Below are 18,167 nucleotides of genomic sequence, written 5' to 3' on the forward strand. Positions count from 1 at the left end.
TGTAAACAGAGAATAATATTTAATGCAAAATTTGGAAGAGAAAGATGAGGAAAAATCCCAGAAAGTTTAACAAAAAGAATGGAGTTGAAAAATCAGAAAAAAATATAAAATTGAGGATATTTTAAGAAGGTTCAATGTCCAAATTATGGGAGTTCTAAAAAGAAGATGAAAGTAAAAAAAGGAGAGAAAGGAATCATAAAAGTAAATTTCCCTGAAATGAAGCACATGAGCTTTCATGTTGATATTTGAACCAAGATATCTCTCCCTATCCCTCCGAACTCACAGAAATAGAAACACCACTCCAGGCTAGGGCAGGCAAGACTTTAGGGCCCCCTCTTCCCTCAGTTACTAGTTGGTGGACTGTGTTCTCAGGGAGGGGTAGATTCAAATTATTAATACTAGCATTAGAAATTAAAGCGGGGACATTAATACCAACTGTATACAAATAAAACAGATGGTAAAGAAATACCATGAACAGTTGTATGACAATAAAGTCGACGACTTAGATGAAATGGACAGATTCCTAAACTATCTCAAGAAGAAGTAGACAACATGGACTGGGCGCGGTGGCTCACGCCTGTAATCCCAGCACTTTGGGAGGCTAAAGCGGTCGGATCACGAGGAGACTGAGACCATACTGCCTAACACGGTGGAACCCCGTCTCTACTAAAAATGCAAAAAATTAGCCAGGCATGGTGGCAGGCACCTGTAGTCCCAGCTACTTGGGAGGCTGAGGCAGGAGAATGGCGTGAACCCGGGAGGCAGAGCTTGCAGTGAGCCAAGATGGCATCACTGCACTCCAGCCTGGGCGACAGAGCAAGACTCCATCTCCAAAAAAAAAAAAAAGAAGAAGAAATAGACAATATGAAGAGACCTCTAACAAAGCAATTAATAATTGAAATAGTAAAAATTAACTAAAGAGATTGAATTCGTAATTTTGAAACTACCCACAAAGAAAAGCCCCGGTCCAGACAGCTTCACTGCTGAATTCTACCAAAGAAGAGTTGATACCAATTCTTCACAAACCTTTCTAAAAAATTAAAATAGTAGAGAACACTCCTCAACTCATGAGGCAAGCATTACTCTGACAGCAAATCCAGACAGGAGCATCACAAAAGAAAACTACAGATCAATATGAATGTGACAAAAAAGTCTTCCAGAAAATACTTGCAAACCAAACCCAGCAACATATAAAAATAATTTTACACCATGACCAAGCAGGATTTATTCCAGGAATGAGAGTTAGTTTGACATCTGAAAATAAATATATGTGATCCACCATTATCTGTATCTGTATCGAGAGAGAGAGAAACAGATAGATAGATTTTTTTTTTTTTTTTTTTTTTTTGAGACAGAGTCTCGCTCTATCACCCAGGCTAGAGTGCAATGGCTTGGTCTCAGCTTACTGCAACCTCTGCCTCCTGGGTTCAAGTGATCCTCCTGCCTTAGCCTCCCAACTAGCTGTGATTACAGTTGTGTGCCACCATGCCTGGCTAATTTTTGTATTTTTAGTACAGATGGGGTTTCACCGTGTTGGCCAGGCTGGTCTCAAACTCCTGACTTCAGGTGATCTGCCCACCTCAGCCTCCCGAAGCACTGGGATTACAGGCGTGAGCCACCGCACCCGGCCTCACCTTATCAATAGAATAAGAAATAGAAACCACATGATTATCTCAAAAGATGCAGAAAAATAGCCAGTCATGGTGGCACATGCTTGTAGTCCCAGCTACTTGGGAGGCTGAGGCAGGAGACTCCCTTGAGCAACAGTGAGCTGTGATTACTACACTCCAGTCTGGGTGACAGAGTGAGATCTTGTCTCAAAAAAATAAAAAAATAAAAACTAAAACATTGTCGAAATAAAGAAGATTTAAATATATGGAAAAAATCCTATGTTTATGTTTCAACACAATATCAGAATCCCAGCTGACTTCTTTGTGGAAATTGACAAGCTGTTTCTCAAATTCATAGGAAATTGCAGGGGACCCAGAACAGCCAAAACAATCTTGAAAAAAAAGAAAGTAGGACTCACACTCTCCAATTTTAAAGCTTGCTACAGAGCAACAGAATCAAGTCAGTGTGATACTGGCATAAGGATAGACGTATAAATCCATGGAATAGAATTGATAGTTTAGAAATAAACCCATCTATCTGTGGTCAACTAATATGAGTTAGACAAGGCTGTGAAGATCAATCAATGGAGGAACAAATAGTCTTTTCAACAAATGGTGCTGGAACAACTGGATGGCCCCATGCAGAAAAAATGAAGTTGGGACCAGGCACAGTGGCTTATGCCTGTAATCCCAACATTTTGGGAGGCTGAGGCAGTAGGATCACTTGAGGCCAGGAGTTTGAGACCAGCCTGGGCTACATGGTAAAACCCCCATCTCTACAAAAAATAAAAGTAAAAAAGATTAGCTAGGTATGATGGCACATGACTGTAGTCCTAGCTGTTCAGGAGACTGAGGCAGAAGGATTACTTGAGCCCAGGAGTTCAAGGATACAATGAGCTAGGATTACACCACCGCATTCCAGTTTCAGTGATAAAGCAAGACCTGTGTCTAAAACAACAACAACAACAACAACAAAAATGAAGTTGGACCCTTATCTCACACCATATACAAAAATTAACTCAAAATGGATCAAACAGCTAAATGGAAGAGCTAAAACTATAAAACTCTTAGAGAAAGCATAGAGGTAAATCTGTGACCTTGGATTTGGGAAAAGATTCTTAGGTATGACACCAAAAGCACAAACAACAAAAGAAAAGATACATAAATTGGATTCCATCAAAATTGAAAACGTATGTGCTTCAAAGGACACTATTAAAGTGAGAAGACACCACAGAATGGGAAAAAAAAATGGCAAAACTTACATCTGATACAGGACTTACATCTAGAACATATAAATAACTTACATGACTTAATAATTAAGGAACAAATAATCCAATTAGAAATATGGGCAATGGATCAGAATAAACATTTCTCCAAAAAAATAATATATTAAGATAACTAACATGGCCAGGCATGCTGACTCAGGCCTGTAGTCCCAGCACTTTGGGAGGCCAAGGCAGGCGGATCACGAGATCAGGAGTTCGAGACCAGTCTGACCAACATGGTGAAACCCCATCTCTGCTAAAAATACAAACAAATTAACTGGGCGTGGTGGTGTGCGCTTATAATCCCAGCTACTCAGGAGGCTGAGGCAGGAGAACCGCTTGAACCTGGGAGGTGCAGGTTGCAGTGAGCCAAGATTGCGCTACTGCACTCCAGCCTAGGCAATAGAGTGAGACTCCATCTCAAAAAAACAAAAAAGAAAAAAAAGGCTGGGCGTGGTGGCTCACGCCTGTAATCCCAGCACTTTGGGAGGCCTAGACGGGCAGATCACAAGGTCAGGAGATCGAGACTATCCTGGCTAACACAGTGAAACCCCGTCTCTACTAAAAATACAAAAAATTTGCCAGGCATGGTTGTGGGCACCTGTAGTCCCAGCTGCTCGGGAGACTGAGGCAGGAGAATGGCGTGAACCTGGGAGGTGGGCGACAGAGCGAGATTCCGTCTCAAAAAAAAAAAAAAAAAAAGATTGCCAATATACACATGAAAAGATGCTTGACACCGTTTGTTATCAGGAAATCAAGACAATGAGATACTACTTCACACCCACTAAAGTCAAATAGTCTATGCATTAATGAGGATGTGGAGAATTTGAAACCCTGGTACACTGCTGGCAGGAATATAAAATGATGAAGCTACTTTGGAAAATAGGCTGTCAACTCCTCAAACTCGTACCTATAGATTTACCATATGACAGAAAACAATAAAATTTTTAAACAAAGATTTACCGTGTGACCCAGCATTTCAACTCCTAGCTATATACCCAAGGGAAATTAAAACATACATCTACATAAAAATGTGTACACGAATGTTCATACCAGCATTATTCAACTGGATAGCCACATGGAAAAAAAATGAAGCAACCCCAAAAATGAAACTACCTAAATGTCCATCAACTGATTAATGGATTAAGAATTCTGGAGTATCCATACAGTGGAGCAGTGTTTTACCTTTGGCCATCAAGGTGAAGTACTGCTACATGTTACAGCATGGATGAACCTTAAAAACATGCTAACTGAAAGAAGCCAGGCCGGGCGCAGTGTTGGTACCTCACACCTGTAATCTGGGAGGCCGAGGTGGGAGAATCGCTTTAACTCAGGAGTTCAAGACCAGCCTGGGCAACATAGGGAGACCCTGTTCTCTACAAAAAGTGAAAAATTAGCCTGGGGTGGTGGCGTAAACCTGTGGGGTCCTGCCTGCTCAGGAGGCTGAGGTGGGAGGATCACTTGCGCCTGGGAAGTTGAGGCTGCAGTGAGCTGTGATTGCACCACTGTATTCCAGCCTAGGTTGCAGAGCAAGACCCTGTCTTAAATAATAAGAAGCCAGTCACAGGCAAATATATATACTTTTATTTAATTTAGATGAAATGTCCAAATAGGCAAATCTATAGAGATAGGAAATAGATTAATAGTTCCTTAGGGCTGGGAGTGCTGATGGGCAGGGTAGTGATAGCTAAAGGTTATGGAGTTTATTTTTGAGATGATGAAAATGTTTTAAAATTGGTGATAGTTGGTCACATTTATGAACATACTAAAACCTATCGAGTTGCTCACTTTATTTATTTTGTCTTTTTATTTTTATTTTTTTGAGACAAAGTTTTGCTTTGTCACCCAGGCTGGAGTGTAGTGGCGCAACCTCAGCTAACTGCAACCTCTGCTTCCCGGGTTCAAGCAATTCTCCTGCCTCAGCTTCCCTAGTAGCTGAGATTGCAGGCGCATGCCACCACACCCAGCTAATTTTTTGTATCTTTAGTAGAGACAGGGTTTCACTGTGTTGGCCAGGCTGGTATTGAACTCCTGACCTCAAGTCATCCACCAGCCTCGGCCTCCCAAAGTGCTGGGATTACAGGTGTGAGCACCGTGTCTGACCAAATTGCTCACTTTAAATGGGAAGATTGTATGGTATGTGAATTATATCTCAATAAAGCTGTTGATGGAAAAAAAGGATCAAGAACTCAGAACAGTGAATGAAAAAAAGATATACTAAGACACATAATTATGAAATTTTAAAATACTGAGAGACAATAGTAAAAGCCTCCAGAAAGGGAGAAAGAATAAAGGTCACATATACAATATCAGGAATTGGAATGACATCAGGTTTTCTACCAGTTCCTTGGAAGACAGTGCAGAAATGTCTTCAGAATTCTGAAGTAAAATTATTTTCAACCTAAAATTCTACTCCTAATCAAACTATTAATCAAGTGTGAGGGTAGAGTAAAAATAACTTTATTCAGATTCTCAGAAGTTTACCTGTCTTGCACTATTCCTCAGAAAACCACAGGAAAATATCTTCTACTGAACATTGATTTTAGGAAGAAAGAGTAAGACGTATAGTCTAAGAAATAGGGGCTACAACACAGAAGAGGGATAGAAGGAGATTTCAGGTATATATCATAGAGGGACAGCAAGCAGTCCGTGTAGGGGCATCCCTGACTTCAGTAGGGATGTTTCTAAGGAGTGAAGAGGTGGAGGGAAATGGAACATATATTGACCAAATTTTCAGTTATCTCTAAGGAAATGTTCAATTCTCTTGAAGAATTCAGTCATAAAGTAGTAATAGGGTCAAAGAAAACTAAGCAAATAAAAATTAAGGTAGTTAATTTATACCAGGGATAATTACTTGTGCAAGAAAAGAGGTGCAATAAATTATACTGTACTTGGCTCAGATACAATATTAACCCTGAAAATTAATTTAACCAAAACATTTGTAATATAACTAAATAGAGAAGATGGGTAAAAGGGAAATGTGTGGTTCAAGTGTAATGGTGTAAGACAGTGGGTCCTTCATTTTTCATAATAGGAAGTTCATAGATCATACAGAAAAGCGAAAAATCAGAAAATAGCAGTATATTAATGTGTCACTTCAAAATATAGAGGTAAAGCCAGGCATGGGGGCTCACACCTGTAATCCCAGTATTTTGGGAGGCTACGTCAGATCGTTTAGTTCAAGACCAGCCTGGGTAACATAATGAGGCCCTGTCTCTACAGAAATTTTTAATTAGCCAGGTGTGTTGGTATGCACCTGTAATCCTAGCTACTATTAGGGAGGCTGAGACAGGAGGATCCCTTGAGCCCAGGAGTTCAAGGCTTCAGTGAGCTATGATAACACCAGTGCACTCCACGCTGGGCAATAAAGCAAGACCATGTCTCTAATAAATTTTTAAAAAGAGAAATATGGAGGTAAATACTAGAAGAAGCATCCAAGGGAATTGAAAGTGATTGCCTCTGAGGAATCAGTCAGCTACTGTTTTTTATTATAAGCCTTGTAGTCCTATTTGACTTTCAAAATAGGTATGTGTATTCTTTTATTTAAAATTATGTCTAAGAAGAAAAAGAATAGGATAGTGCTGGAAATAGCTTATTTTATGGCCAAGGAACACAGGCAAATTTTAGCCCTTTTAGTATGTCATAGACAGGTGAATAAATTCAAAGAAATATTAATTTCAAAGAGTAAAAAGTGGAAAAGTCTTCATAACTTTAAGGGTGTACAAAGTGGGGAATAACAAGCAACTGGAAAAATCTTCATAACTTTAAGGATGTACAAAGGGGAGAGTATATGTGGCAAATAATACAGTTATATAAAAGACCAAAAAGTAGAGTTTCAAAAAGAAGCAGGTCTTAAACTCCTGGGCTGCAGAAGCTGCAGAGAGGCCATGTAGACTGGGAAGTTGTTAGTTGGATTATGGCAGTTAGGAAGCTGTTCTGACCTTTGAGAGTTACTATAGATTGATGGTTTTCAAGGAGGGAGTGATTCTTCCCCACCCCAACCCCATGAGATATTTACAGTGTCTGGAGACATTTTTCAGTTGTCACAACTGGGAATGTGCTACTGGCATCTGATAAGTGGAGGCCAGGGATCTGAAATGCATAGGACAGTCCCAAAGATAAAGAACTGTTTGACCCAACATGTCAACAAGGCTGAGATTGAGAAACCCTGCTGTAGCCCAGGGAAAGGTGAGGAAGGGAACGTTAACTATCTGCTTGTTCAAAATAATATAAGAACACTGTCTAATTTGAAGGTAGTGATTATATACTATTTTCTTGAGAAATTAAGGAAAGAAGTATAGCAGCTAACTTGAAAGGAAGCAGCATGGAAAGAAATAATAAATAAAATGTGTAGCACAGTACCTGGCATCATGTTCATAAAGAAATCATTAAGTTCACTAACAGGTGCTTATTAAATGCTAGTTAATGTAGGAGAAACAGAACTATATGCATATTTTGCCCTCAAGGAACCTAAACTTTGAGGAAAAATATGGAATTTATACAAGGACCTGAAAGAAAGGTAGAAAGTAAAAATTGCTATCAAAAAAGAGACCAGTAATCTCAGCACTTTGGGAGGCCAAGGTGGGTGGATCACCTGAGGAGTTAAAGACCAGCCTGACCAACATGGTGAAACCCCATCTCTAAAGATACAAAAATTAGCCGGGCGTGGTAGCGGGTGCCTATAATCCCAGCTACTAGGGAGGCTAAGGCAGGAAAATCACTTGAACTCGGGAGGCAGAGGTTGCAGTGAGCCTAGATCATGCCATTGCACTCCAGCCTGGACAACAAGAGCAAAATTCCACCTCAAAAAAAAAAAGAGAGACCAGCATAGGATTTAAAAAAAAAAAGGGAGAATTTGTTCCTTCAAAATTCTGAGTTTATAGTTACTTATATGCTTATCTTCCTATTAGTTTATAAACTGTGTTTTATTCATTTTTTATATTCTATATAGAACTAATATCACCATAATTAGTCCTAAATGCACATATTTTTGTTTATTGGAAGTGGGTGTGTCTGTGAAATTTTTGCATAATCAGTATATAATATTTAACTCATTGAATTATACCTTTTTTTCTCTCTATCAGACTATAAATACAACAAGAGTACAGATTGTGTTAGCTTAGCCATCTCTGTATCTTCCAGGACCTAGCACGTAATAGGTGACCAATAAATGTTTGTTGAATAAATGAATGAGATCACAATCAGTGTCAGTAGTGTGTTTTTGAATACTGGTTGTTAGCATCCCAGAGGAGGGGTAGTATAATTGGGAAATATTCAGTAGTCTTCTGTTTAATGTGAGTCTTTTGTTTAACATATCTCCTTCCACATTTAGAACTTCAGAAAGTTTCACTAAAGAGAGAATAGTTCAGCTGAAACTTCTGTTAAAATTCTTCTGCTTTGTTTTCTTATCTCTGCAGTGCTGAATTATCCCAAGGCAATTTCTGGGATGGGCTAGGCTCTCCTCCAGATTGCCCATCTCCTGGGAGCGATGTGTATTGCAGCAGTGAACTGAATGACCCTCAGTATGACCAAAGTCTTCTAGAGAACTTATTTTATACAGTACCTGTAAGTCATTGAACCTAAAGCACTAAGAATTAGAGAACAAATGTATTAATAATATTAGTAGCTGCAGGCATGATACCACTTGCCAGACAGCTATGCATTTTACATACCTTACCTTACTTAATCGTAATGACAACCTGAAGAGGAAAGTATTATCTTCATTTTACAGGTGTTGAGACAGGCCTAGTAGATTTTGAGTATTTTGTGCAAGAACATGTAACAAATAAGTATTAGAGCCAGAATTCAAATTCAAGTTTGCCTGAGTCCAAAGCCTATGGTTTAATTAATATATTATATGGTTTCCTTAGAGCTTTTATAAGGAAGAGCTGATGTAGTTATACCCTCAGAACCATCCTTAACTGGTATCTGTTAAAAATATTCCAAAAATACTTCTTACTCTTAGAAGACAAAACTCTTCTGGCCTGTGAGACAGGGATTCTTTTTTCTGGCAGCTCTGGTTTTTTCAAAGTTCTTTTTTCTGTCAAGCCTTATGCTCTTTTCATTGACTTAGCATCTTCTAGAGTCTATACATAGTAAGTCCAATCCCTGTTCCACAAGTAATTGTTTATATGTGCAAAGGTTCATACTCCTGATTTTCCTTTTCTCCAGGTCAAAAAAAGATACTGGGCCGGGCGCGGTGGCTCAAGCCTGTAATCCCAGCACTTTGGGAGGCCGAGACGGGCGGATCACAAGGTCAGGAGATCGAGACCACCCTGGCTAATACGGTGAAATCCCGTCTCTACTAAAGAATACAAAAAACTAGCCAGGCGACGAGGCGGGCGCCTGTAGTCCCAGCTACTTGGGAGGCGGAGGCAGGAGAATGGCGTAAACCCGGGAGGTGGAGCTTGCAGTGAGCTGAGATCTGGCCACTGCACTCCAGCCTGGGCGACAGAGCCAGACTCCGTCTCAAAAAAAAAAAAAAAAAAAGATACTGAAATACAAGGTAGTTTATACCAGCCCAGTAGTAAGCCAGTGAGAGCTACTACAGTTTGGAAGAAGCAGGGAAAACTTTTACATGAGATTGTTGGGGAAAAGCATAATGAAGAATAAAGGGTTTAAACTGACACTTGAAAGATAGTGTTTTGAGAAGCAGAGAAAAGAAACAAAATGGGTGTAGAAGAATGACCTGTGCAGAAAACCACATTTTTGCACTACAAGGGATCCAGTTGACTAGATGAGAATTTGTGTGGAAAAGAAGTTGAAAAGGCAGGCTAGCACATTGCAGCCAATCTGTGAAAGGCTTTTCATGTCAGGTGAAGAGGAAGTCACATATCACAAGAGTGTTTTAGGAATCTGAGTCTGGCAACCATACAGGGGGGCAGACTGAAGAGGGAATAACTAGAAGCAGATAGGAAGCCACTGGGCTACGGGAAGTATGAGAGAGAATGCCTGAATGAGAGTAGCAGCAGTGGGATTGGACAGGAGGAGGTGGGTGGGAAAGACCTTAGGAACTGTTAGGATTTCATGACTTCCCACCTTCACAGTGATCACTGATAATATGTTCCCTATAGAATAACGAGGAAATATTTATTACATATTTATTACCCATTTTCTGTGTGCTAGGGACTTCACATCTTATGTATCATTTATTAAATACTTGGGTGGGTTGTTTGTTGTTTTTTTATGGCTGAAACTAATAGAGCACTAAATACTGTATTTCATTCATTATTTTGTTTAATTCTTTTTTTTTTTTTTTTTTTTTTTGAGACAGAGTCTCTCATTCTGTCACCCAGGCTGTAGTGCAGAGGCATGATCTCGGATCACCGCAACCTCTGCCTCCCGGGTTCAAGCAGTTCTTCTGCCTCAGCCTCCCGAGTAGCTGGGATTACAGGCACATGCCACTGCACCTGGCTAATTTTTGTATTTTTATTAGAGACAGGCTTTCACCATGTTGGCCAGGCTAGTCTTGAACGCCTGACCTCAAGTGATCCGCTCACCTCAGTCTCCCAAACTGCTGTGATTACAGGCGTGAGCCACCATGTCCAGCTCTATTGTATTTAATTCTTTTACCAGCTGCATGAGATAGTATTCTCTCTCTTTTACATAGCATTAAACAAAAGCTTAAAGAGGTTAAGTACTAATAATTAAGTGGCAGAACTGGAATTCTCACCCTAGTCTATCTGACAAAAAGCCTGTATTTTTTTTCTACTAGACCACAATGTGTCATCAGTCTTGAGCATGGTGTTAGAATCTGACCGTGAATGAGCTCTCTAACTTCGTCTCCCACTTACACCCTTTACCCACCGGAGTCTCCAGCCATACTGGAGTCTCATGCCACTTGACACTCTGAAACATTTTAGCTCTTTTTTTTTTTTTTTCTGTAGAGACAGGGTCTCACTATGTTGTCCAAGTTGGTCTCAAACTCTTGGCTCAAGCAGTTCTCCTGCCTTGGCCTCCCAAAGGGTTGAGATTACAGGCATGAGCCACTGCACCTGGCCTTAGCTCTTGTATCTCCCTATTTTTTGCTGGTACTAATCCTTCTACTTTGAATGCTGAAATGCTCTTATCCATCTGATAAACTTAATTCTTGAAGATCAACTCATCACCTCTGTGAAGAAATCATCCCAGACTTCTCCAAGCAGAATTTGTTGCCTGAATACCCACATATCTTGCACATATTTCTATTATAGCTCTTACCACGTTGTATGATATAGTCCCTTGTACACAGGAATGTGTCTTCATTCTTTTTATTACCAGTACAGCAAAGGCCTGACAGATACTGAGTGCTCACTCAGTGAAGACTTAGTGAATAAATGAATGTGTGAATGGTACTACATAATCCCCCATGCTATTTGAACAAAATAATTTTAGAAAATGTTTGTTACCTGAAAGAAGGAGTGAACTAATTGACCATGAGACAGTGGGAAAGCCAAGGAGTTACAATGTTCCTTCCCCAAAGTCAGTGTTTGACATTCTTAATATTGAATAGCGTTCACAGCGTGATTACCTTGTATTTTGGTACCTGAAATTCTTAGCTGTTGAGCAGTGTAGTTTATGTTAACCTTAATTCCTTTCAGCCCTTGGACTCATCTAGATTTTGATTACCTTGTCAATAACCTTTTTTTTTTTAAATACTTTAAGTTCTAGGGTACGTGTGCACAATGTGCGGTTTGTTTCATATGTATACATGTGCCATGTTGGTTTACTGCACCCATCAACTCATCATTTGCATTAGGTATTTATCCTAATACTATCCCTCCCCCAACCCTCCACCCCGCAACAGGCCCCAGTGTGTGATGTTCCCCACCCTGTGTCTAAGTGATCTCATTGTTCAATTCCCACCTATGAGTGAGAACAGGCAGTATTTGGTTTTCTGTCCTCGTGATAGTTTGCTCAGAATGATGGTTTCCAGATTCATCCCTGTCCCTGCAAAGGACATGACCTCAACCTTTTTTATGGCTGCATAGTATTCCACGGTGTATATGTGCCACATTTTCTTAATCCAGTCTATCATTAATGGAATTCGGGTTGGTTCCAAGTCTTTGCTATTGTGAATAGTGCCGCAATAAACATACGTGTGCATGTATCTTTATAGCAGCATGGTTTATAATCCTTTGGGTATATACCCAGTAATGGAATTGCTGGGTCAAATGGTAATTCTAGTTCTAGATCCTTGAGGAATTGCCACACTGTCTTCCACAATGATTGAACTAATTTACACTCCCACCAGCAGTGTAAAAGCATTCCTATTTCTCCACATCCTCTCCAGCATCTGTGGAAACAAACCTTTTTTTAGAAATAACTGTGCATATAGATAAGGATCCTTTGAAATGGAGCCTTGTAAGACAATGTTGTCCATTAGAACCTCCTGTGATGACAGAAATGTCCTGTACCCACATTGTCCAATTCGGTAGCCAGTAGTCACATGGGCAAGGACTTCATCACTAAAACACCAAAAGCAATGGCAACAAAAGCCAAAATAGACAAAAGGTATCTAATTAAACTAAAGAGCTTCTGCACAACAAAAGAAACTATCATCAAAGTGAACAGGCAACCTACAGAATGGGAGAAAATTTTTGCAATCTACCCATCTGACAAAGGGCTATTACCTAGAATCTACAAAGAACTTAAACAAATTTACAAGAAAAAATCAACCCCATCAAAAAGTGGATGAAGGATATGAACAGATACTTCTCAAAAGAAGACATTTATGCAGCAACAGACACATGAAAAAATGCTCATCATCACTGGTCATCAGAGAAATGCAAATCAAACCACAATGAGATACCATCTCATGCCAGTTACAATGCAATCATTGAAAAGTCAGGAAACAGTAGATGCTGGAGAGGATGTGGAGAAATAGGAACACTTTTACACTGTTGGTGGGAGTGTAAAGTAGTTCAACCATTGTGGAAGACAGTGTGGCAATTCCTCAAGGATCTAGAACTAGAATTACCATTTGACCCAGCAATCCCATTACTGGGTATATACCCAAAGGATTATAAATCATGCTACTATAAAGACACATGCACACATATGTTTATTGCAGCACTATTCACAATAGCAAAGACTTGGAGCCAACCCAAATGTCCAACAATAATAGACTGAATTAAGAAAATGTGGCACATATACACCATGGAATACTATGCCGCCATAAAAAAGGTTGAGGTCATGCCCTTTGCAGGGACATGGATGAAACTGGAAACCATCATTCTGAGCAAATTATCACGAGGACAGAAAACCAAACACCTCCTGTTCTCACTCATAGATGGGAATTGAACAATGAGATCACTTAGACACAGGGTGGGGAACATCACACACTGGGGCCTGTTGGGGGTGGAGGGTTAGGGGAGGGATAGCATTAGGAGGAATACCTAATGTAAATGATGAGTTGATGGGTGCAGTAAACCAACATGGCACATGTATACATATGTAACAAATCTCACATTGTGCACATGTACCCTACAACTTAAAGTATAATTAAAAAAAAAAAAAGTAACCTGACAATCATGCTATTCAACTTAGCTACTAGCCACATGCTGCTGCTTAAATTAGTTGACATTACATAAAATTTAAAATTTATTCTTCAGTTGCACTAGTCAACCATTTTTAAAAGTTGCCACTTAAAGGAAAACTTAACGGCAAAAATCTTTGTAATTTTGCCTTTTAAAGTTGTATTGTGGTGGCGCGGTGGCTCATGCCTGTAATCCCAGCACTTTGGGAGGCCAAGGCGGGCAGATCACTTAAGGTCAGGAGTTCGAGACCAGCCTGGACAACATGGTGAAACCCTGTCTCTACTAAAACTACAAAAATTACCCAAGTGTGGTGGCGCATGCCTATAGTCCCAGCTACTTGGGAGGCTGAGGCATGAGAATCACTGGAACCTGGGAGGCAGAGGTTGCAGTGAGCGGAGCTCATGCCACTGCACTCTAGCCTGGGCAACAGACCGAGACTCCATCTCAAAAAAAAAAAAAAAGTTGTATTGCTTCCAAGAAGACATTCTTATCATGCTTATTTAAATTAATTTGTCCCCCTGTCACAGATCAACACATTATACCCCCTGACACGCTGAAAAAAGGGTAGTTTTAAATGATAGACTTAAAATAACTTTGGGTTTGTGTCCTGAATTTATATTATATTAGCAAGCTTTGTATCTTTTTTTTTAAATGGAACCCAGTAACTATAATGCCATCTTCTCTGTTTATTTTACATTTTGTGATGTAAAGGGCTGATCAGTCCATTGCAGTAGCTGCCTTTTCTCAAAATAAAAATGAATTGCAAGGGGCTTAGCCATTGGTTCCCTCATTAAGGAAATTTGTGATGTATATATAGTAAACAGTTCATTTTAGCAAGATTAAAAGCAGAATGAATCATTTATAGTATAGAATGGTGACAAAAAGTAGTCTTGGCTGAGTACAGTGGCTCACCCCTGTAATTCCAGTACTTGGGGAGGCCGAGGCGGGCAGATCACTTGAGCCCAAGGGTTTGAGACCAGCCTGGGCAACATGACCAAACTTCATCTCTACAAAAAATACAAAAATTAGCCAGGGGTGGTGGCACATGCCTGTAGTCCCAGCTAGGAGGCTGAGGTAGGAGGACCACATGAGCCCCAGGGAGGTCAGGGTTGCAGTGAGCTGTGATTGTGCCACTGCACTCCAGCCTGGGCAACACAGTGAGACTGTGTCTCAAAAAAAAAAATAAATAAATAAGTAGGCTATCCAAATAATTAGGTGACATCGTCCAAGTCATTTGGCCTCAAACTATGGTAGAAATACAGGCTTTGAAGCCCATGGAGATCAAAATCTGGCTTTACAGCTATGGTTTATAAACAAGCTGCCTTACTTTTTTCAGCTCTGATTTTCTCACTTGTGAATACTGAGATAAAGGAACCTTGTAGGAATGTGGTAAATGTTAGAAATATACATATAGCATTAAGCATAATACCAGACATACAGTCTATAGTCAATAAATAATTATTATTGTTATTGATAATTTGAAAGAAGAATCTACCTTCATTTATTTGCTTTCAACTGAACTTGTAGGTTATTTTTGTGAACTTCAGATTATTTTTGTATAACCAGGAGAAATACGGGATTATCTCCCTGGTGTCAGTTCTTTCTTTAAGAGAATGATGTATGTACAGAGAAGAACTTGCTTTCTTTAGAGAAATGTTTCGTTGCCACAATCCCCAAAGCAGCTGTCTTTTAGTGTCTCTGTTTCTTCCTCTCCATAGAAATCTGATACCAGCATCAGTGATTTCCTCAGTGAAGAGGATGATGTTGTCCCTTCTAAAAAAATAAGCCAGTCAACAGCTCTTGCCAGATCGTCTAAGGTTCTGGAGTCAAGTGATCATAAGCTGAAGAAGAGGTCAACAGGCAAGAAAAATAGGTGAGCTGCTCTGTTTATTTAAAGGTAAACGCAAAGGAATATTATTTTCACAAGATCTCCTAAGGTGGAATGACCCATTTGCCCAGCACCATTAGAGTGATTAAGTTACAATAACTCGGTAAGCATTGTAATTCTTAAAAATGTAATAATCTGAAAAGATGGGTACTTTTTTTTTTCCCCCATAGGTTTTGGGGAACAGGTAGTATTTGGTTACCTGAATAAGTTCTTTAGTGGTGATTTCTGAGATTTTGTTGTGCCCGTCACCTAAGCAATATGATACTGTACCCAATTTGTAGCCTTTTTTTTTTTTGAGACAGAGTTTTGCTCTTGTTTCCCAGGCTGGAGTGCAATGGCGCGATCTCAGATCACTGCAACCTCCACCTCCAGGATTGAAGCAATTCTTCTGCCGAGTAGCTGGGATTACAGGCATGCGCCACCATGCCCAGCTAATTTTTATTTTTAGTAGAGACGTGGTTTCTCCATGTTGGTCAGGCTGCTCTTGAACTCCCAGCCTCAGGTGATCCCCCCACCTCAGCCTCCCAAAGTGCTGAGATTACAGGTGTGACCCACCGCACCCCGCCTCCAATTTGTAGTCTTTTATCCCTCACCGTCTTTCCACTCTCTCCCTCAGTTTCAAAAGTCCATTGTATCATTCTTATGCCTTTGCATCCTCATAGCTTAACTTCCACTTATGAGTGAGAACATACGATGTTTGGTTTTCCATTCCTGAGCTACATCACTTAGAATAATGGTCTCCAATTCCATCCAGATTGCTGCAAATGCCGTTATTTCGTTTCTTTTTTATGGTTGAGTAGTATTCCATATATATATATGGAATTTCTTTATCCACTCGTTGATTGATGGGCATTTAGGCTGGTTCCATATTTTTGCAATTGCAAATTGTGCTGCTGTAAACATTCGTGTACAAGTATCTTTTCCATATAATGACTTCTTTTCCTCTGGGTAGATACTAGAAGTAGGATTGCTGGATCAAATGGTAGTTCTACTTTTAGTTATTTAAGGAATGTCGGCCGGGCGCGGTGGCTCAAGCCTGTAATCCCAGCATTTTGGGAGGCCAAGACGGGCGGATCACGAGGTCAGGAGATCGAGACCCTCCTGGCTAACACGGTGAAACCCCGTCTCTACTAAAAAATACAAAAAAAAAACTAGCCAGGCGAGGTGGCGGGCGCCTGTAGCCCCAGCTACTCGGGAGGCTGAGGCAGGAGAATGGCTTAAACCCGGGAGGCGGAGCTTGCAGTGAGCTGAGATCCGGCCACTGCACTCCAGCCCGGGCGACAGAGTGAGACTCTGTCTCAAAAAAAAAAAAAAAAAAAAAAAAAAAGGAATGTCTACACTGTTTTCCATAGTTGTTGTACTAGTTTACATTCCCACCAGCAGCGTAATAGTGTTCCCTTTTCACCACATCCCCACCAACATTCTTTTTTTTTTTTTTTAATGGCCATTCTTGCAGGAGTAAAATGGTATCGCACTATGGTTTTGATTTGATTTCCCTGATCATTAGTGATGTTGAGCATATTTTCATACATTTGTTGGCCATTTGTATATCTTCTTTTGAGAATTGTTTATTCATATCCTTAGCCCACTTTTGATGGGATTGTTTGATTTTTTTCTCGCTAATTTGTTTACATTCCTTATAGATTCTAGATATTAGTCCTTTGTCAGATGTATAGACTGTGAAGATTTTCTCCCATTCTGTGGGTTGTCTGTTTACTCTGCTGACTGTTTCTTTTGCTGTGCAGAAGCTTTTTAGTTTAATTAAGTCCCATCTATTTATCTTTGTTTTTGTTGCATTTGCTTTTGAGTTCTTGATCATGAATTCTTTGTCTAAACCAATGTCTAGAAGGGTTTTTCCATTGTTGTCTTCTAGAATTTTTATGATTTGAGGTCTTAGATTTAGTCCTTGATCCATCTTGAGTCGATATTTTTATAAGGTGAGAGGTGAACATCCAATTTCATTCTTCTACATGTGGCTTGCCAATTGTCTCAACACCATTTGTTGAATAGGGTGTCCTTTCACCACTATCTGTTTTTGTTTGTTTTGTCGAAGATCAGTTGGCTATAAATATTTGGCTTTATTTCTGGATTCTCTATTCTGTTTCATTGGTCTGTGTGTCTATTTTTATACCAATACCATGCTGTTTTGGTGACTGTGGCCTTACAGTATAGTTTGAAGTCAGGTAATGTGATGCCTCCAGATTTGTTCTTTTTGCTTAGTCTTGCTTTGGCTAATTGGGCTCTTTTTTTGGTTCCATATGAATTTTAAGATTTTTTTTTCTAGTTCTGTGAAGAATGATGAGGGTATTTTGATGGGAATTGCTCTGAATTTGTAGATTGCTTTTGGCAGTATGGTCATTTTCATTTTATTGATTCTGCCAAGATGGGTAGAATTTAAATGGTTAAGGAAGAAAGCAGGAGTCTAAGTTGTATGTGTACTGTAATCACGACTATGTAGAAAATATGCATAAGGAAAACAAATGAGAAGAAATACACAAAAGTGACAATAGTAGTTACATTAGGATAGTGGGTAACTGAAATAAGGTCTGTGTCCCTTCTAGAAAAACCTAAATTTGTAGTTTCAGTTTCTGTACTTGTGTGTATTGTATATATATGTGTTGTGTGTGTGTGTGTGTGTGTGTATGTGTGTATAAGTTGTGTGTGTATGTGTATATATATGTGTATGTGTGTGTATATGTATATATAGTATTTAAAAATTTTTTTGTACCTGGGAGCATAGATTCCAGTTACCCTGAATATACACTCTCAAACCTTTAGATTATAATTGTTTTTACATTTTTTGAGATTTCTTGCACTATAGGACTAGAATTCTGATAATTAAGGCTGTTTCCAATCCTTGATAACTTGTGAATCAAGATGCTTGACT

At 39.6% G+C, this 18,167-nt stretch overlaps 1 protein-coding gene across 4 annotated transcripts in view; it reads left to right on the forward strand.

Moving 5' to 3' along the window:
* The window catches only part of C2CD3 (C2 domain containing 3 centriole elongation regulator), a 158,202-nt gene that overhangs the window by 42,941 nt on the left and 97,094 nt on the right, over window positions 1-18,167 (forward strand). For all 4 annotated transcript variants that reach the window (XM_030917912.1, XM_030917913.1, XM_010366825.2 and 1 more), the window contains 2 exons: window positions 8,293-8,440; window positions 15,111-15,265. In XM_030917912.1, the coding sequence (XP_030773772.1) occupies window positions 8,293-8,440; window positions 15,111-15,265 (303 nt within the window). The remainder of the gene's footprint in view (window positions 1-8,292; window positions 8,441-15,110; window positions 15,266-18,167) is intronic.

Source organism: Rhinopithecus roxellana, chromosome 15 (assembly GCF_007565055.1).
Source record: "Rhinopithecus roxellana isolate Shanxi Qingling chromosome 15, ASM756505v1, whole genome shotgun sequence".
In the NCBI taxonomy this organism is placed as follows: Eukaryota; Metazoa; Chordata; class Mammalia; order Primates; family Cercopithecidae; genus Rhinopithecus; species Rhinopithecus roxellana.